The sequence below is a fragment of the Tursiops truncatus genome, chromosome 11, assembly GCF_011762595.2.
Source record: "Tursiops truncatus isolate mTurTru1 chromosome 11, mTurTru1.mat.Y, whole genome shotgun sequence".
In the NCBI taxonomy this organism is placed as follows: domain Eukaryota; kingdom Metazoa; phylum Chordata; class Mammalia; order Artiodactyla; family Delphinidae; genus Tursiops; species Tursiops truncatus.
This window is the reverse complement of record NC_047044.1, coordinates 13,479,703-13,501,625: the sequence shown is the minus strand read 5'-3', so window position 1 is coordinate 13,501,625 and position 21,923 is coordinate 13,479,703. Positions and strand designations below refer to the sequence as shown.

Genomic DNA, 21,923 nt, shown 5'->3' with positions numbered 1-21,923 from the left:
AATTAAAAGGTAGCCTTGAGCTGTCGATAAAATTATGCATAAAGGACATGTTTAAAAAGACACAGTAGTGACTTCCTGGAGACAGATTTTCACTTGAGAGAGATATATATATTTTTAACTCAAGTGTTGGGGTAAATAAACAGAAAGTGTGCTCTTCAACACTGCCACTCCTTCCCTCCCCGAAGCTTAGAAAACCATCTTTGATACTCAGAACACTGCACTGCATTTGAAACTGCTGGCTGGAAGGATGTGAGACTCGTCTTTTCTGTGGATTTCGGGAACGCGGCAGGGATGAGCGTTTGTTATTTGTTTAGTGAAGGCGACTCCTTTGCTGAGCTCCTGTACTCAGCCGGTCAGCATCACTACTCATCTTCTGTACCCAGCCCGCCTGACAGCCTCAGTCACCCTCTCCCCCAGCGCCCTGGGCTTGCCTTATCTTAACAGAGTATCACATACAGCAATGAACAGAGATCACATGTTAACCTGTCTCCTTCACTGCACTCCGAAGGTCCAAATCTGTTATCACCGGATTCCCAGTACCTGGTTTAGCATAGATGTTAAACAGTAGCAAAATGCTGAATGTGCAGATAAGTGAATGAATAGATGAAAGAATGAATGAAACATCTTACTCCACAAACAGCTAAGTAATCCCCCCAGGACCCAACCTTTTCCCCTTTATCGACACGGCGACCAGCCTGCACAGCTGCTATCTGACGCTTGTGTAACCTCCTCCACGCTGCTGCATCCAGGGGCGCCTTATTTTTGCTTCTGTATTTAGCTTTTTCTCCTCCCATTACTAACGCCCTCTAATTCCCTCTGTAAACCTAGGCAAATCTTTTCCTGTGATCGAGCATCAAAATTCCATTGTTCTACAGAATGAGAAGCTGGGATTAGAAGACTTGGAGGTTCTTCCTAGGACTCTGGGACAGCCAGGGTTCCTTCCTCCCTCCATCCCTCTCCCTGTGGGAAAGCTTCCTTCTTACCTTCAAAGCTCCCAGCAAACAGGTAAAGCCAGGTGATGGCTGGGATGCAGAGCAGAGTCAACGAGGCAGCCAGGAATTTCCGTCTCCCTCTGCAGATTCCCAGCATCCTCTCGGAAGTGGCAATCCCTAATCCCAGCGCCGTTTCTCTGCCCGGGGCGTGGAGTCCTCGGCCTCCCTCATAATACTTTCTGAAAGAAAGAGCAAAGAGGGAAGGGCTGAGTTCTTAGCACTGTCAATGGATGCAAATTGCAAAAGAAATATCCTGCAGATCCTGAGACTGGTTCGACTCATCTACAATTTCCTGCTAACCTTTCATCCCAAGAGATGATGCAGCAGCCTTGCAGTCTACCCAAACTGAAAGAGCTCTCTACAAAATCAACAAATGCAGGATGATGCAAACTATAACAGATCTCTGTCCCTCTCACATGCATACATACACGCATATATTTTATAGTTTAGGTGAGTTTTGAAGCCTGGACTAAACACTTATTAAAAAGAGCACCTAATTAGCATCTTATATGTACCAAGCACTAACCAGGTACTGTGTTTTCAAAAGTGACCAGAGTATGGGTTGGCTTTAAAGAACACTGTCTAACAAGAAAGACCAACACAAAACATCCACAGGAACCCCAAGAATGTGATGACAGAGATTTGCACAGACCTCTATGGGAGGACAGATGAAAGTACCGACCCATCCATGTTTAGTCAAGAGGGCAAAACAGTTCCCCGTGTTCCCGGCAGAGAGAACTGCGGAAGGCGGGCAAGGCTAACAGACGACACACTCAAGGGAAAGGAGACCGGAGAGGCCCCAACGTCATGGGCGGGAGGCTACATCTCAGTCACCGGGGAAAACCTAGAAACACTCCACAGGGACTGTCTTAATAGCTTCCACCCTTTCACAGAAGATTGCCAGAAAAGCATGAAACATTTCAAACAAGCAGAGACCAGAGGGGAGCAGACAGACAACCTACAACCAGCCTGCAGAGGCACAATCGTGGACCACGCAGAAGGCTGGCTGAGACAGGTTCAAAGAAGACACAGAAGGTCAACCCAGACCGAGCAGAGGGCGAATGATCTTTCATCTGAGTACCTGACCAGGAAGGCATGTGACTTACGAAAAAATTTAAAAACCAACCGACCATACAATCTCATGTCCTCACAGCTCCCAACACAGACATCACAGTGGCTGGAGGTGGAGAGAAAAGTCCACGTGGAGCCCCCTTCGCAGAGCAGAGCTGCCACGGCAGGCAGTTATAGAAGGCTGCAGATTCCCGAGGAAGGGACGACCACCAAAGACCTGGTTTAAATGTCCCCTTGAATGCGTCCTTCCCTCTGCCATAACCCTTAAACCCTATGTGACAATGGTCTAGTTTAAGTGTCTTCCTTCCGCACCAGCCTTGGTGTTTCGAGAAGGTAGGTGCCCCGTCTGACTCACCTTGTATTCACTGACACTTAGCCGACCGCCTGTCACCTGCAGGGCCTGATAATTGTCTGTCGAACAAATAAACGGAATCAGATTCTAACCAAAGGCGACCCTCTCAAGCTTCAGGAATCTGTGTTCGGCAACTTGCCGGCAATAAACACCCAACAGAGCCAACCTCCGCTGTCAAGGCTAAGCTTTCTTCTGTGACCACTCTGACGGGATTTTCTAAATGACGCGCGCTCTTCGGAAATAGATCAAAGACCACAGGGCTGGAGGGTGTGGACGAGCAAGTAAAACCCGAAAAAGCAAAATCCCTTTAAACAAAGGATGTGGACTTGAGAAGCCCCCCCTAGGGAAGTTTTCCATTCTGAAGTTAGGGAAACAAACCCTACACACAAACTCCACTAGTCACTAAGAATGAGAAGCACAGCAATGCTGGTGATCTCTCAGGAAGAGGGAGTGCTGTGAGGAGAGGCTGTGCCTTGAGAAAGATCTGGATGCAAATCCAGATACCACACTTGACTAGCTGTGACCTTGGCAAGGCCCCCGTCTCTGGGAAGCTTCATTTTGTCCATCTATAACATAAGCGCTGCCCTCTGTAGTGGGGGACGGTATGAGCCTTAAATGAGAGCGCCCTAGAATAAGCGACTAGCAAAGATGATCAAACACAGGCAGACGTGACCCCACCACCCTTCCAGAACACCAAAGAGCAGCCTTACTTACATTGTTTCATCTCTCGCCATTCCCACCCTCCCCGACCCCAAAAGGGTTTGGTAGAAAATAGATTTAAACAAAAAGGTCTTGACTGACATGGCACATGGGTATTTTAAACCTGAAAGACCCACCTATTTAATCCTCCTTTGGGTGGTAGGTACCATTACACTAAAATCACTTTTTTTTTTTCACAGTTCACTTAATTATGGTAAAGGCAACTAGCAGTAAGTAGCACTTATTATGCATCAAGCACCTTCCAGTGTTTTTTTACTTGTTAGATTCTCAAACTAGCCTATGAGGTAGGTGCTATTTTTTCCTCCCCATTTTATAGATGAGAAAACCAAGACCCAGAAAGATGGATTAACTGACCAAAGGCTACACACACCTAGTGCAGAGACACCTCAGGCTCTGCTCTCCTTAAGTATTTCATTCTAACAGCTTTGCCAGGGGGGCATTTTCCTTCTGTTGGAAACTAAAGCCATCATACTGAATCTAATTATTTTCTTTCCCAGGGTCAAACATATCAACACTGTTTGTTCCCATTCCAAAAAAAAAAAAAAAAAAAAAAGTGCAATAGACAGAAATATAATTGGAAAAACTATAGAAGAATTTATAATTTAGAGGAAAGTAGGAACATATATGGACTGGAACTCAAGTGGCATTACTATTTAAATAATACTTTTTAACACGCTTTACAACACACAGCAGAAGCAAGAAGAACTACAATCCTGCAGCCTGTGGAACAAAAACCACATTCACAGAAAGATAGACAAGATGAAAAGGCAGAAGGCTGTGTAACAGATGAAGGAACAAGAGAAAACCCCAGAAAAACAACTAAATGAAGTGGAGATGGGCAACCTTCCAGAAAAAGAATTCAGAATAATGATAGTGAAGATGATCCAGGACCTCGGAAAAAGAATGGAGGCAAAGATCAAAAGGATGCAAGAAATATTTAACAAAGACCTAGAAGAATTAAAGAACAAACAAACAGAGACGAACAATACAATAACTGAAATGAAAAATACACTAGAAGGAATCAGTAGCAGAATAACTGAGGCAGAAGAACGGATAAGTGACCTGGAAGACAGAATGGTGGAATTCACTGCTGCAGAACAGAAAAAAGAAAAAAGAATGAAAAGAAATGAAGACAGCCTAAGAGACCTCTGGGACGACATTAAATGCAACAATATTCGCATTATAGGGGTCCCAGAAGGAGAAGAGAGAGAGAAAGGACCAGAGAAAATATTTGAAGAGACTACAGTCGAAAACTTCCCTAACATGGGAAAACGAAATAGCCACCCAAGTCCAGGAAGTGCAGAGAGTCCCATACAGAACAAGCCCAAGGAGAAACACGCTGAGACACACAGTAATCAAATTGGCAAAAATTAAAGACAAAGAAAAATTATTGAAAGCAGCAAGGGAAAAATGACAAATAACACACAAGGAAACTCGCATAAGGTTAACAGCTGATTTCTCAGCAGAAACTCTACAAGCCAGAAGGGAGTGGCATGATATACTTAAAGTGATGAAAGGGAAGAACCTACAACCAAGATTACTCTACCCAGCAAGGATCTCATTCAGATTAAATGGAGAAATCAAAAGCTTTACAGACAAGCAAAAGGTAAGAGAATTCAGCACCACCAAACCAGCTCTACAGCAAATGCTAAAGGAACTTCTCTAAGTGGGAAACACAAGAGAAGAAAAGGACCTACAAAAACAAACCCCAAACAATTAAGAAAATGATCATAGGAACATGCATATCGATAATTACCTTAAACGTGAATGGATTAAATGCTCCAACCAAAAGACACAGGCTTGCTGAATGGATACAAACACAAGACCCATATATATGCTGTCTACAAGAGACCCACTTCAGACCTAGGACACATTCAGACTGAAAGTGAGGGGACAGAAAAAGGTATTTCATGAAAATACAAATCAAAAGAGAGCTGGAGCACCAATACTCATATCACATAAAATAGACTTTAAAATAAAGAATGTTGCAAGAGACAAGGAAGGACACTACATAATGATCAGGAGATCAATCCAAGAAGAAGATATAACAATTATAAATACATATGCACCCATCATAGGAGCACCTCACTACTATAAGGCAACTTGTTAACATCTATAAAAGAGGAAATCGATAGTAACACGATAATAGTAGGGGACTTTAACACATCACTTACATCAATGGACAGATCATCCAAAATGAAAATAAATAAGGAAACAGAAGCTTTATATGACACAATAGACTAGATAGATTAATTGCTATTTACAGGACATTCCATCCAAAAACAGCAGATTACACTTCTCAAGTGCGCACGGAACATTCTCCAGGATAGATCACATCTTGGGTCACAAATCAAGCCTCAGTAAATTTTAGAAAATTGAAATCATATCAAACATCTTTTCTGACCACCACACTATGAGATTAGAAATCAATTACAGGGAAAAAAATGTAAAAAACACAAACACATGGAGGTTAAACAATACGTTACTAAATAACCAAAAGATCGCTGAAGAAATCCAAGAGGAAATCAAAAAATACCTACAGACAAATGACAATGAAAACACGACGATCCAAAACCTATGGGAAGCAGCAAAAGCATTTCTAAGAGGGAAGTTTATAGCTATACAAGCCTAACTCAAGAAACAACAAAAACCTCAAATAAACAATCTAACCTTACACCTAAAGGAACTAGAGAAAGAAGAACTAACAAAACCCAAAGTTAGTAGTAGGAAAGAGATCATAAAGATCAGAGCAGAAATAAACAAAATAGAAAAAAAGAAAACAATACCAAAGATCAATAAAACTAAAAGCTGATTCTTTGAGAAGATAAACAAAATTGATAAGCCATTAGCCAGACTCATCAAGAAAAAGAGGGAGAGGACTCAAATCAATAAAATTAGAAATGAAAAAGGAGAAGTTACAACAGACACCATAGAAATACAAAGCATTCTAAGAGACTACTACAAGCAACTTTATGCCAATAAAATGGACAACCTGTAAGAAATGGACAAATTCATAGAAACGTATAACCTTCCAAGACTGAACCTGGAAGAAGTAGAAAATATGAACAGACCAATCACAAGTTATGAAATTGAAACTAATTAAAAATCTTCCAAGAAACACAAGTCCAGGACCAGATGGCTTCACAGGTGAATGCTATCAAACATTTAGAGAAGAGCTAACACCTATCCTTCTCAAACTCTTCCCAAAAATTGCAGAGGAAGGAACACTCCTGAACTCATTCTATGAGGCCACCATCACCCTGATACCATAACCAGACAAAGATACTACACAAAAAGAAAATTACAGACCAATATCACTGATGAATATGGATGCAAAAATCCTCAACAAAATACTAGCAAACAGAATCCAACAACACATTAAAAGGATCATACACCACGATCAAGTGGTATTTATCCCAGGGATGCAAGGATTCTTCAATATACACAAATCAGTCAATGTGATACACCATATTAACAAATTGAAGAATAAAAACCATATGATCATCTCAATAGATGCAGAAAAAGCTTTTGACAAAATTCAACACCCATTTATGATAAAAACTCTCCAGAAAATGGGCATAGAGAGACCCTACCTCAACATAATAAAGGCCATATACAACAAACCCACTTCAAACATCATTGTCACTGGTGAAAAACTGAAAGCATTTACTCTAAGATCAGGAAAAAGACAAGGATGTCCACTCTCACCACTATTATTCAACATAGTTTTGGAAGTCCTAGCCACAGCAATCAGAGAAGAAAAAGAAATAAAAGGAATACAAATTGGAAAAGAAGAAGTAAACTGTCACTATTTGCAGATGACATACTATACATAGAGAATCCTAAAGATGCCACCAGAAAAGTACTAGAGCTAATCAATGGACTTGGTAAAGTTGCAGGATACAAAATTAATGCACAGAAATCTCTTGCATTCCTCTACACTAATGATGAAAAATCTGAAAAAGAAATTAAGGAAACACTCCCATTTGCCATTGCAACAAAAAGAAAAAAATACCTAGGAATAAACCTACCTAGGGAGACTAAAGACCTGTATGCAGAAAACTATAAGATACTGATGATAGAAATTAAAGATGATACCAACAGGTGAAGAGATATACCATGTTCTTGGATTGGACGTATCAGTATTGTGAAAATGACTCTACTACCCAAAGCAGTCTACAGATTCAATGCAATCCCTATCAAATTACCAATGGCATTTTTTATGGAACTAGAACAAAAAATCTTAAAATTTGTATGGAGACACAAAAGATCCCGAATAGCCAAAGCAGTCTTGAGGGAAAAAAACGGAGAGGGAGGAATGAGACTCCCTGACTTCAGACTCTTCTACAAAGCTACAGTAATCAAGACAATATGGTACTGGCACAAAAACAGAAACATAGATCAATGGAACAAGATAGAAAGCCCAGAGATAAACCCACGCACCTATGGTCAACTGATCTATGACAAAGGAGACAAGGATATACAATGGAGAAAAGACAGTCTCTTCAATAAGTGGTGCTGGTAAAACTGGACAGCTACATGTAAAAGAATGAAATTAGAATACTCCCTAACATCATACACAAAAATAAACTCAAAGTGGATTCAAGACCTTAATGTAAGACAGGACACTATAAAACTCTTAGAGGAAAACATAGGTAGAACACTCTTTGACATAAATCACAGCAAGATCTTTTTTGATCCACCTTCTAGAGTAATGGAAATAAAAACAAAAATAAACAAATGGGGCCTAATGAAACTTCAAAGCTTTTGCACAGCAAAGGAAACCATAAACAAGACGAAAAGACAACCCTCAGAATGGGAGAAAATATTTGCAAGCAAATCAATGGACAAAGGATTAATCTCCAAAATATGTAAACAGCTCATGCAGCCCGATATTAAAAAAACAAACAACCCAGTATAAAAATGGGTAGAAGACCTAAATAGACATTTCTCCAAAGAAGACATACAGATGGCCAAGAAACACATGAAAAGCTGCTCTGTATCACTATTAGAGAAATGCAAATCAAAACTACAATGAGATATCACCTCACACCAGTTAGAATGGGCTTCATCAGAAAATCTATAAACAACAAATGCTAGATAGGGTGTGGAGAAAAGGGAACCCTCTTGCACTGTTGGTGGGAATGTAAATTGATACAGCCACTATGGAGAACAGTATGGAGGTTCCTTAAAAAACTAAAAATTGAATTACCACACGATCCAGCAATCCCACTACTGGGCATATACCCAAAGAAAACCATAATTCAAAAAGACACATGCACCCCAATGTTCACTGCAGCACTATTTACAATAGCCAGGTCATGGAAGCAACCTAAATGCCCATCGACAGATGAATGGATAAAGAAGATGTGGTACATATATACAATGGAATATTACTCAGCCATAAAAAGGAACGAAATTGGGTCATTTGTAGAGACGTGGATGGATCTAGAGAGTGTCATACAGAGTGAAGTAAGTCAGAAAGAGAAAAACAAATATCGTATATTAACGCGTATATGTGGAACCTAGAAAAATGGTACAGATGAACCGGTTTGCAGGGCAGAAATAGAGACCCAGAATTAGAGAACAAACGTATGGACACCAAGCAGGGAAAGTGGCCGGCGGGTGGGGATGGTGGTGTGATTAATTGGGCAACTGGGATTGACATGTATACACTGATGTGTATAAAACTGATGACTAATAAGAACCTGCTGTATAAAAAAATAAATAAAATAAAATTCAAACTTAAAAAAAAAGACTCTTTACAACACTTATTTTCCTCCTTTCCTCTCTCCATCTGCAGAAGTTAATTTCAACTGGCACAATTTGTACAACGTTTTAATACAGAGTCTAGGGTGGTTTGCCTTTTATGATAACACTGGCATCTGAAATTAAACCCAGCAGGTAAAAAATATTCCTTCATGAATCTGACTTTTAAATGACACCTCTGTGCACTAGAAACACATTTTAAAGAAAAATCTCAATTTATATCAGAAGTTCCTCCAGGAAGTTAGTATAGTTATCAACATAAGAAGAAGAAAGGAAGGAGGAAACTGGAGGTGGGCTGGAAATTACATCGCAAGCATGTGCAAATGTTGATGCATTAACTAGAAAACCAGTCTCTAAACTGTTCTTGCCTGGGGAAAGGGAGAAGGCCTCACCTATTAATCCAGGTGTCTAAGAGTCATCTCTAAATGCCCCTCCCTCAAATCCAACATCCAATTCCTTAGCCAAGCTGGTCAATTTCTCCTCCTAAATATCTACTCCATCTGTCTTCTCCCATTTGTCTTAAACAATGAAATTCACATCTATGAAATATACTGTATGAGCCAGAAAATTTCCCATGAGCTGTTAAGCCACAAAAGGTAGGATTCAAAGTTGAACATAAAATGTGATTTCAAGTATCCTTCAATCCAATGTAATAAATTGCATATAAACATATAAACATCTACATATAAACATATAAACATATAAAATATATGTTTATATGTTTATAAACATATAAACATCTACGTAGCTATAGATATGAAAGAGGTATAAGTGTTGAAAGTTATCTCTGGGTATAGCATATGGATAATTTCAATATACATGAACATATACTTTTCCTAAATATTATATAAATATAAGGAGTATGCATTCCTTTTACCATTTAAAAATATTTAAAAGCTTAAATCACTATGTCTTCTTGTTATAGTGCTTTCAATTCAAAACACCTCAGTGCAGACACTGTAGTATATACGTGTTACTTTTACCTTACATGCTAGGGGCAGTGAGTTAACATAGGATCCTAGTTGCGATTATACCCTCGAGGGGTTGCTGGTTACCACCTGAAAGACCCCAGTCAGAGGCCCACATTGCAAACATTGCTCTGTTCAGCCATCTCTGATCAACACCAGAGGCTTTTTTTTTTTAATAGATCTTTATTGTAGTATAACTGCTTCACAATACTGTTAGTTTCTGTTGTTAAAAAAAAAAAGAGAGACAACCAGAGGTTGTCTTTTAATTAGCATCATGGATGTTAGAAATGATTTTTCATGGGTGTTCAAGACGTGTGGATTGTCCAGAAACAATGTACATGAAGAGGGAATAAAAATCTAAGTAACCTCCAAAAACAAAGTCTAAGGAACACAATGGCCAAATCCATCAGAACCACTTAGGATCCCAAACTGATCCTAGGACAAGTAACAGACTTGGGCCACCGATTTTTCTAACTAAAAGAGTGGCTGAATCCTGAGAGTCATAACATTGTCACCCTGTACTAAGAGGGCAAAGAGATTATAAAACAGGTCCTACAGCAGATAGAACCTCTGCCGATGTTAGCCTGGCTGTTATCATTATTTGTATTATTGCTGGTATGACAACCCCACCTCATGTCTATACCCAAGCCATCCCCTCACACATACCCCAACCGTCCTGCAATGTCCTTCCTCCTCTGCTGGACCTCAGGAGGAATTTCATGTCCTTACTGCTTCTGTGAAACCTTCCTGGCAAGTCCAGACCTAGAGGCATTCCTTCTCTTTGTTTCTAGACCCCAATAGGTGTCAAGAGCACATTCCTGATCACTTAATTGTTTTCTAACCATTTCCTGTTCTCTCTCCACATCAGACCAAAACCCCCAAGGTCAAAGGATCCAGGTCTTCTACCAGCATTTAAGACAAAGGTTTACAGTAGCCATCTCAACCCAAAGTGTGGTCCCTGAACCAGCAGCCACTGGGCCCCACCCCGGCCCCAATGAATCAGAATCTGCATTTTAACAAGAGCCTAAGTGATTCGAGAGCACATTACTGTTAGAGAGGGCTGTGCTCAAGCACTTAGTAAATAACTGGTTAATACCCAAAGCTCACCTCTCCCCTCACCTCACCCTGCAGGGACAAGCCAGTGCAGGAGGGAGCACCTGGACTTCTTCAATTGCATATTTACTACAACAGTTCTCTGACTGACGGAAGCAGAGTTTCTAGAAGGAAAAGTGCCTTCTTCTAATTAAACACAAGCATCTTAAGGACTAACGGTAGCTCTGATGACCCACCCTGACCTCCTGGCAAAAGCAATTCTTGCACATTTGAATAATAACGGAGCAACACCAACACCACCCACAGAGGCACCACCACACCCATTTTACAGAAGGGAAAATCGACACTAAAAGAGGCTAAGGACACTGATTTAGTTGTTGGAAACCCTGGGATTCAAATTCTAGTATTTTCTGGAAAAAAAAAAAAAAACAGGAAAAGAGTTCTTTGCTACAGGACACAAAATTGATGACCAGTCTGAACCTCCCCAGTCAGAGCAGATACTTCAAAGGCAGGCACCTTGTCCATGCTGCCCACTGTTGCTTGTTTGTTGCCAGCACAGTCTCCGGCACACAAGGAGGTGATCAATAAATAAGTATTGAGTGGGTCAAGGCCTGAATCTCTCAGTGAGAGCCAGCAGCCTCCCCGGATGTTCATTATCATACAAGCGCCTCCTGTCACACAACCTCCAGCCCACGCTTTCCTCCCAAGTCCAACGATGAAATCCTGTGGAACTTCCACTGTGTGACCCACACATTCCTCTTTAACCTCAACTACCCCTCACTTCATGCTACCTCCAGCTTTTAAGGGAATGCATAGCTGTCCCCTGGACCACGGCTTTGCCGAGGGAAGTCTTTCCACTACCCTCTCAAGGCAAACACACAACAACTGGAAAAAAAAAAAAATGCACACCCTAAAAGTTAAGAATTCTGTTTTATTCGGTGGACTTTCTGAGGACTTCAAACCCTGGAGGCAGCCTCTCAGTTTGCTCTGAAGAGGTATGGGAGGAGCCAGGATATATAGGAGTTTTGCAACAAAAACCAGGTAGCTGGAACATCAGAAGGTCCCTGTTAATTAAAGAAAACCAGACATCTCAAGTTAATGAATTTAGCGCTTTTCTGTGTATGGGAAGATGCAAGAGTCTGGGCTCACTGAACTTCTTCCTTTGAAATGAATCTCAGCTATCCAGGGCCTGTTTCTTCCCATCCTGAGTCTCCTCAAAGTGCACCACTGAGGGCGGCTGCAGTGACCGAGGTGGCATTCTTAGTCCACAGACCTAAGGACTAGGAAGTGGGTCTCCACCCTCATGGCTTCCAGTTGTCGCTACCGAATCTTCTGCCCCTCCCTCGCAGGACGACCACTGTTCCTCCCAGGCACCACCATGGGCTCTCTGTCCTCGTCAGTCATTAAGCAAGTAAGTCCTGGTCACGCCTCTCATTCTTGGAAGACTTTACTTCTCACCACGCCGCTCCACTTTAATACCGTGATGCAAATAGCCAATTCACAATACCTGCCACTTCACGTGGGCCAGGTTCACATTCTAGAACAACCTCCGAGATAGCAAATGTCAACATGAGTGGCCGCCCAGCCCCCTCTGGTCGCCTCCCCAGGCTGCCCTTACACGAATGCTTTGCTGTCTTCATGAACCTCGATCCACTGGCTTTCTTCATTACTATTCATCCAGGTCTAGATTTTCCTTATATTTTCACTTATTCGGCTCAGATGCCCTGGTTTATGATTATAACTTCCCTCTGCAAGGACTCACCTCCCTTGGCCCTCCTTTTTTCCAACCGTACTAGCCTGGAGAAATCTGATGCTTCAAATGAACGAACACAGCTATGCTTGTTCTCCACGGCTTTCCGTGGGAAGCCAAACGCTAGGGTATGAAATCATGCTCTCGGGCAGGCAGATTCGTTCCCTTTAATCATTTCCGGTTTCAAATGGGCGGTCACCTGCTCAGAAATGCTACTATTTTTTCTCTGGTAAACTCACTCTCTTATCCTCTGAGAATTTTTTGTTTTTAACTGCATTGGGTCTTCGTTGCTGGGCGTGGGCTTTCTCTAGTTGCGGTGAGTGGTGGCTACTGTTCATTGCGGTGTGCGGGCTTCTCATTGCAGTGGCTCCTCTTGTTGCAGAGCACAGGCTCTAGGTGCGTGGGCTTCAGTAGTTGTGGCATGCAGGCTCAGAAGCTGTGGCTCACGGGCTCTAGAGCGCAGGCTCAGTAGTTGTGGCACACGGACTTAGTTGCTCCACGGCATGTGGGATATTCCCGGACCAGGACTCGAACCCGTGTCCCCTGCATTGGCAGGCAGATTCTTAACCACTGAACCACCCGGGAAATCCCTGAGATATTTATTTCATATGTGCCTTTTCTTGCCAAACCTCTTCTTTTCGGAATGGTAAATTCCAGGAGTGTTCCAGGAATCCGCTGGGGATGCGTCATTGTTTCTCTACCCAGGGGATATCCCCAATTCCAATGGCTTGTAAAACAATCTCTAGGCTGATGACTCCCACCTTTGTATCTCTAACCCTAGCCTCTCTTTGACCTCCAGATTGACATGTATCATGATCTTCCTCTACTGCACATGCCTCAGACTTCAACTCCCGATTTCCCTTCCAAACCCGTCCCTCTCTAGATCTTTCCCACCTCCATAAAGGGCGACATCATCTACTCCATCGCTCAGGCCAGATACCTGGGAGCCTTCTCAATGCCTCACTTCCCCCTCTCATCTTGCCAAGTCCACGCATCCTCCCATCCCGCCATTTTCACCTTTAAAACATGTACTCTTTCCCATAACACACCCATTTCTCTCCAGTTTTCCTGCCACTATATGAATCAAAGCCACCATCATCTCCCATGCGTGCTTCCTGCAGCAACCTCCTAACTCTGATCATGCTTGAAATCATTCAATGTTTCCCCCAGCTCTCAAATCCTAAACTCTCTGCCACGCTGACAAAGACCTGCTTGGCTAACTTCTAACTATCTCTAGGGTCGTGCTGCTGGCAAGTCTAGATCTGGCTGCATCTCTTCAGGTCTAGATCTTGAAAGCTACCAACTCAGAGAGGTCTTGCTGGACACTCCTAGTCCTAACTATCCTCCTCCCCAACCCACTTCGCTTTGTCACCACGCCCTGAGTGTTTCCTTCACAGGACTCATCAAATTTTGGGATTATCCAATTACTTGACTACTCGTTGAATGGCTGCCTCACCCACTAGATTGTCATCTCCACTTGGGCAAAGTCCATGACTGCTTTATAATCAAGGCGTACCCAGGCACATAGGAGGCATTCCTTAAATGAACAGATGAAGGTGCTGGGAGAGCCTCAGCAAGCAGGCACCTTGCTGTCACTTGTGTTGTTCCCAAAGCCATTTGAAACAAAAGTCTGCCAGCTAGCCGTCTGACTGTACACCATCTGTAATATGAGAAACAAAATCCACACTGCACCTCAAGTAGGTCCCTGCAGCAATGGTGTGCCCCTTAGAAACCCTCTGTTACGTCTGAGGTCCCTTGCAAAGTTCACTTCAGTAACTTTCTCGCCTTTCTCTGCCCCCAGAGGAAGAGCACACAAGAGGCATTGGACCTGGCGCATCCCTCCTAAAGGCCTCCCAGCAGTCTCTTCCTTCCTCCACTTCCTCCTGTGCACATCAGGCCCCAGAGCCTCTCCCTCCTGCAGATGAACCTGTGGCTTCGGCTGTCCAACTGGCACTCGTGATCTCTTTTTTCATTCGGAGAATGGCATTTGGCCTGGGAGGCACTGTTTAAAAACTGATCATGTGAACTGCAAGAGTAAGAACCACATGCAATACGCTTTGAAACAAACACTAACAACGTGGGGTTCACTGTGTTTTAAGGTCTCGAAGGATCCATCCCCGCCAACTTACTTGGTCCTGATCCCGCTGGGAAGTCAAATTCTCCTGCTCCAGGAAAACAGGTCCTTTTACCTCGGAACCACTGTGATGGCCCAGATCAAGGGCAGAGGCCTCCCTAGGGTCACGAACCCAGTTTTCAACCACCTATTTCCCCAAAACTCTGCAGATACGACACACTACCTGCAGCCTGAGAGTTCTGCCGGTTTTGTTTCTAATTATGTTTTTTTTTTGTTTGTTTGCGGTACACGGGCCTCTCACCGTTGTGGCCTCTCCTGTTGTGGAGCACAGGCTCCGGACGCGCAGGCTCAGCGGCCATGGCTCACGGGCCCAGCCGCTCCGCGGCATGTGGGATCTTCCCGGACCGGGGCACGAACCCGCGTCCCCTGCATCGGCAGGCGGACTCTCAACCACTGCGCCACCAGGGAAGCCCTCTAATTATGCTTTAAAAAACAACCCCCAAGGCACAGCGGGAATTTCCCACGGACCTCACAGCATTTATAAGAGGACCAGGCGTCAGGACCTGGGCTTTGCACATAGGCTGTAGGATCTCAGAAAGTCATTCAATACCTCAGAACCTCCCATCTGTTTTTGTGAAGGCCCATGGCAATATCAAGCATTAAGGGTTGTCGCAAGGATCAAGGGAGATCAAATGAAACCCAAATACAATTACACAGCGACGTGAGATACGACAGTAGTATTAATAACATAAAAATGAATTTGTTGAATTTTAGCTGCTTGACCAATCAAATTCTAAAGACACCACAGACACTACTGCCTCCTTGCTGTGACATCCACAAAGCATGCAGAAGGGCATCTTAATCCATCTGGGCTGCTATAGCAAAAATGTCATCGATTGGGTGCCTTAAACAGCACACATTCATTTCTCGCTGCTCTGGAGACTGGGAAGCCCAAGACCAAGGTGCTGGTAGATTCTGTGTCTGGTGAGGACCGTGTCTGGGTGCATCCTGGTTCACAGGTGGCCATCTTCTCCTTGTGTCCTCACATGGTGGAAAAGGTGAGGGAGCTCTCTGGGGTCTCTTTTATAAGGGCACTGATCCCATTCATGGGGGTTCCACCCTCATGACCTAATCACCTCCCAAAACCATCACACTGTGGGTTAGAATTCAATATACAGATTTTAGGGGGACACAGACATTCAGTCTATATAAAGAAGGAGAGGGAATTAATAAATATGACTGTGCCCTGGCCCAGCCTCAAGGTGGTACATATCAGCAAAGGGAGTACTATACAAAGGAAAGAAAATCCCAACATCTACCAGGAGGAAAAAAAGAAATGTGCCGAGCAATTATTCAATACGTTACCGCTCTTTATAAGGGGACAACTTCCGTTCTTTAAAAAGGGACTGCCCCATGAAACAAATTCTACTTCAGTACTTAGTACCAGGAAATGATTCTCCCATGAAGAACCAATATGCTTCCTTGGATAAGACAATAGCTGCTCTTACAAAACTCATCCTGTTTTCCATACCTACTTTTAAAGAGGTAAAAGTAAATAAGAGGGCTTCCCTGGTGGCGCAGTGGTTGAGAGTCCACCTGCCGATGCAGGGGATGTGGGTTCGTGCCCTGGTCCGGGAAGATCCCACATGCCGCAGAGCGGCTGGGCCCGTGGGCCATGGCCACTGAGCCCTCGTGTCCGGAGCCTGTGCTCCGCAACGGGAGGAGCCATAACAATGAGAGGCCCGCGCACCGCAAAAAAAAAAAAAAAGTAAATAAGAGAAGTTAATTTTAATGATACATTTTGTTCAACTTAGCATGTCTAAAATATGAGCATTTTAACACATAGTCAATACAAAATATTAATGAGATATTTTATGCTCTTTTTCTCATTCTACATCATCAAAATCCAGAGGGTACCTTATATTAACAGCACATCTCCATTTCACCTAGCCACACTTCAGGTGCTGCAGAGCCATGATGCTGGACGGTACCAGTTTAAATATCTTCTAGGCCTTCACACCATCCTGTTTAGGGAAGTAAGTTTGGCTGCGGGCTTGACAATGGACTTGAGGCAGAGAACGCTGGTGGCTTTGCAGTAATACAGGCTGGATAAACAGCAACCTCGAGCGGGGTGGTGGCAGAACTAGAGAGAACTGGATTTAACCAGAGTTGGGAGCGCTCAGGAAAGAGGGCAACGTTCATTGGGCGACTAGGATGCCAGGCACCACACTGACACTTCTATACGGCCTGAGGTCACTCAGGCTTCACAACCAATCTGGGAGACTCCACTTAACAGGTAAAGGCACCGAGGCTCAAAAGGTTACGTAACTCAGTTCACACAGCTAGGAAGAGGGGCACTGGATTAACCCCAGGACTTCTGGCTTCAGACCCAATGTGCTTTCCTCAGGGAGGCACTAAAGGCCTCCTTGATGTGACTCCTGCCAACCTAGTCACTCCAGGCCCACCCGAGTCATACCTTCCGGTGCAGGACCACCAGGTGAAGGAAGGGCACCATGTCCTTCACACTTCCCTGCCTTTCCACTGCCGCCTCCTCTTGCTACTAGACTAACTTCTGCTTAGCAACATGGTAAGCCTCTAAAACAGTGGTTCTCTATTAGGGATGATTTTGCCCTCTACACAGGGACCTTTGGCAATGTCTAAGAGACATTTTTGATCATCAAGACTAGAGAGAATGGGATACTGCTAGCATCTCGTGAGCTGAGGTCATGGATGCTACAAAGCATCTTACAAAGCACAGAACCACCACCAAACATACAGTTATCTCGCCCAAAAAAACAACAGGGCTGAGGCTGGGAAACCATGGTCTAAGGCACCGCTTCTTCAGGGGGGACCCATCCATCCCTCATTAAAGGGCTCAGAGCATGTTTCCAGGGGGAACATGCCAGGAAGAACTACAAATTCACCGTGGCCATCTTCTCCTCCAAAATCGCCTCCCTTGACCTGGGGAAGTGGAGTGCATTGACCTGAATCCCAGGTACTTTTCCTGATTTCCTTCCCTTCTATTATACCATACAACCGGGATTCTGCTTTTTAAGGGCAGGAACACAAGCTTGGTAAAGACATCAACAGGCAAGAAGTGAGAATATCACTTCTAGCACAGAGCGCTCTCTGGGATGACACAGGTGGTGAAGCAAAAAAGGGGAAAAAGAATCGTGAAGCAATCAAAAATTTCCACTTACAATATTAACCTCTTTCAACAATGCATTGCCAAAGAGATCTTTAATGCAAATTGATCTTTCCTGAGGATATACACTTTTCCTGGGGTCAGACTCCAGCTCCGGGAAGGCTGATTTTTATGCTTTTCTTCTGAATGTTAAATCAGCTTTTAATCACATCCACGAGGCTACCCATGAAGCCACCCATCGGAGTGTTTTGGTCTTCGTTCTTTTGATTTCCATTCTGGAAAGGGATGATTTATGCAGGCATGCCTCACATTTTCATTCTGCTTAAGCAAACGCTCATAAGCATTTAACAAGGGCCAATACTGCAAAATGCACTCCAGTCTTCCCGACTGTTGGAGGATTACGTGTCTAACTTGCAGAGTCTATTTTTTCCTCCACGTTCAGAGGCCGATAGAGATTTTATGCAAATATCTCTTGTGGCAAATGAAAATGAAGGCAGTGAGTTCTTTGCTTTTTCTCAACTCTTTTGCCATTCATCAATTCTACACAGGCCATGTTTACTGGGCATACGCTCTATTCCAGGCCTGGGGCTTGGGGCCAGGGTTACATAAGTGAATAAGACAGGGTCCCCACCCTTGAGGAGCCCTGTGAGAACACAGCGGACAGACAGACACAGATCCCATGAACATGAACACAAGATAGGACCAGGGGAGGCAGGGGTCTCAGGAAAAACACATCTGATCTGAGCCAAAGAGGATGCCACAATGTCGAAAGGCTGGCAAGGCAAGAGCAGTCATCCCTGGCAGAGGGAGCCACTGGGAGAAGTGAAGGGCATGCCTGGGGCCAGGGGATGGCAGCAAACCATCCTTCCAAAGGACAGTGCGCAGAGGCATCACATAACAAGACTGACGGGTGGAGGGAATGAGACCGGGACGGCCTTGAATGCTACGTGAAGGAGAACGTCAACTTCATTCCACAGCTCCTGGGGAGCTACTGAAGATCCGTGAGCAGGAATTACAGCATCTGTGCTTGAGGAAGCTAACACGTCTGCAAGCCATGTGAGGACTGAGTCAGTGCAGGAGAAAGTGCAACCCAGAGGCCAACCAGAAGGCTGGGAGCCAAGCCTAGAGCCATGTCCTTGATTTGAGAACATTTCTGTTAACAAAATGCTGATTTGGCCCATGTGTGGGTACAATGAAATGAATGTATCCCTCAAAATTCATGTATTGAAATCCTAATCCCCAATATGATGGTATTCAGAGGTAGGGGTCTTTCAGAGGTAATTAGGTTATGAGGGTGGAGCCCCCCTGAATGGGATTAGTGTCCTTATTAAAGGGGCTGTCTCCACCATGAGAGGATAGAAAGAGAAGTCAGCAGTCTGCAAACCAGAAGAGGGGCCACACCAGAACCCGACCATGCTGGCACCTGATCTTGGACTTCCAGCCTCCAGAACTGTGAGGAATAAACGTCTGCTGTTCATAAGCCACCCACTCTATGGCACTGTGTTACGGAGTCCTAAGGGACGAAGACAGTGGGGCGGCACTGTGCTGAGAGGGGATCTCCGGCTGCAGGGGGTAAATCACAGCTGGTCTCAATGTGTTGAAGCAACACCATTCTCCTTTGTCAGGGGTTGGTTGGGGGATGGCCCATGACTCAGTCCTGGTCATGCGCTGCAATGAGGGAAAAGTCATGGTGCCACTGAGCCACAGGAGGAAGAATGCCACAAAGGCCATTCCTCTTTTGGAGGGACAGAAACATTATTTGCCTCAGATCACAGAAAACATCTCTCCTCGATTAAAGAGTAGATGCTGAAGGGCCTCCAGATTCCATGATATCTAACTGTCCTATGTGATGACTACCAGTAGCTATATATTTTAACCCTTGTTCCATGTTCCCCTGATTTGGGCCACATAAATATCCTTGCAATTAAAGAAGAATGGATCTTCTTTTTATCGAGGTAAAATTCACAGGACATAGAATGAACCATTTTCACATGTACAATTCAGTGGCATTTAGTCACTCATAGTGTTGGGCACCTTTATTTAATTCCAAAAAATTTCCATCACTACAAAAAAAAAAAATCCCATACCATTAAGCAGTCCCTCCCCACTTTCCCCGCCCCCGAGCTCCTGGCAACCACCAATTTGCTTTCTGTCTCTATAGATTCACCAATTCCGGATATTTCATTTAAGAGGAATCATACAGTATGCAGCCTTTTCTGTTTGGCTTCCTTCACTTCATATAATGTTTCTGAGGTTCATCCATGTTCTAGCCTGTATCAGTGTCTTATTCCTTTTTATGGCTGAATAATATTCCACTGCCTGCATGTACCACATTTACTGATCCATTTATCGGTTGAGAGATTTGGGTTGTCTCCACCTTTTGGCTGTTGTGAACAATGCTACCAAGAATGTTTGTGTATAAGTACTTGTTTGAGAAGAATGGCTTTTCTTGAGGTTACCTAAATCCCTTTGTTCTATGCACACAAGGAAGCATCTTTATTATTATTAATGGCTTTAAATTTCTAGAAGCTGGCACATGGGGAGCTCAAGTAACAGCATCTACTTAGCATCTACTGTGTGCCTGGCTCTATGCTGGGCGCCTGACAGCATTTACATCTCGTTTAATCCTCCTAGAACTCCTAACAGTTGTGTAACATTGTTCCACTGTACAGCTGAGAAAACCATGGCTCAGTGTGGGTTAAATAACATGCCACACATTAAGAATCTGCCTGCCAATGCAGGGGACACGGGTTCGAGCCCTGGTCCAGGAAGATCCCACATGCCACGGAGCAACTAAGCCCGTGTGCCACAACTACTGAGCCTGTGCTCTAGAGCCCGCATGCCACAACTACTGAGCCCGCGTGCCACAACTACTGAAGCCCGCGCACCTAGAGCCCGTGCTCCACAACAAGAGAAGCCACCACAATGAGAGGCCTGTGCACGGCAACAAAGAGTAGCCCACGCTCGCTGCAACTAGAGAAAGCCCACGCACAGCAACGAAGACCCAACGCAGCCAAAAATAAATAAATATTTATTTATTTTAAAAATTAAAAAATAACATGCCACACGTTACACACATAGTATGGGGTAGAACCAGGATTCAATATGGTGGAGACGTGCCCAGCATGTTTTCTGGTACAGAGCAGCCTATATAATGAACACTGATTTATCAAGCACTTAAGGACAGTTTGATCATTAAAACACAAAAGAACTGGGAGTGGGATAAGAAGGTACAGTCTCCTCTTTACCTGCCCCCTCTCGTAACTACTTGCACGTTCATGGTGTAGAACGCTTAGTGGGTTACTGCATTACTCTCCTAGGACTGCTGTAACGAAGTGCCACAAGCTGGCTGGTTTTAACAGCAGAAATTTATCATCTCATAGTCTGGAGGCTAGAAGTCCAAGACCCTGATGTGAGTAGGGCATGCTCCCTCTGAGGACGCTTAGGGGAAGACCTGTTCCAGGCCTTTCTCTGAGGTTCTGGTTATCCCTCAGCTTGGGGTACCACAACTCTGGCCATCACATGTTTGAGGGCTCACCCTAATCAAATATGATCTCATCCTAGCTAATGACAACTGCAATGATGACACCATATTTCCAGAAAAAGAACACATTCTGAGATCCTGGGGGCTGGGACTTCAGCATATAAATTTGGGGGGAAACACAATTATTTTTTTTTGGCTGTGTTGGGTCTTCGTTGCTGCGTGGGGGTTTCCTCTAGTTGCGGCGAGCGGAGGCTCCTCTTCGTTGCGGTGTGTGGGCTTCTCACTGTGGTGGCTTCTCTTGTTGCAGAGCACGGGCTCCAGGGGCGTGGGCTTCAGTAGCCGTGGCGCGCGGGCTCAGTAGTTGTGGTGCACGGGCTTAGTTGCTCCACGGCATGTGGGATCCTCCCAGGCCAGGGATCAAACCTGTGTCCCCTGCATTGGCAGGTGGATTCTTAACCACTGTACCACCAGGGAAGTCCCTGGGGGGAACACAATTCATCCCATAACAGTTACCTTCCCCATCACACAAAGGTCAAGAAAAGAAA

The 21,923-nt window shown here is 44.1% G+C and overlaps 1 protein-coding gene across 1 annotated transcript in view; it reads right to left on the bottom strand.

The window, feature by feature from the left end:
* Positions 1 to 21,923, bottom strand: part of LARGE1 (LARGE xylosyl- and glucuronyltransferase 1) — a 588,787-nt gene that overhangs the window by 436,723 nt on the left and 130,141 nt on the right. The window contains 1 exon segment of the mRNA XM_033866163.2: positions 984 to 1,171. Coding sequence (XP_033722054.2) covers positions 984 to 1,089 — 106 coding nt within the window. The 5' untranslated portion in view covers positions 1,090 to 1,171.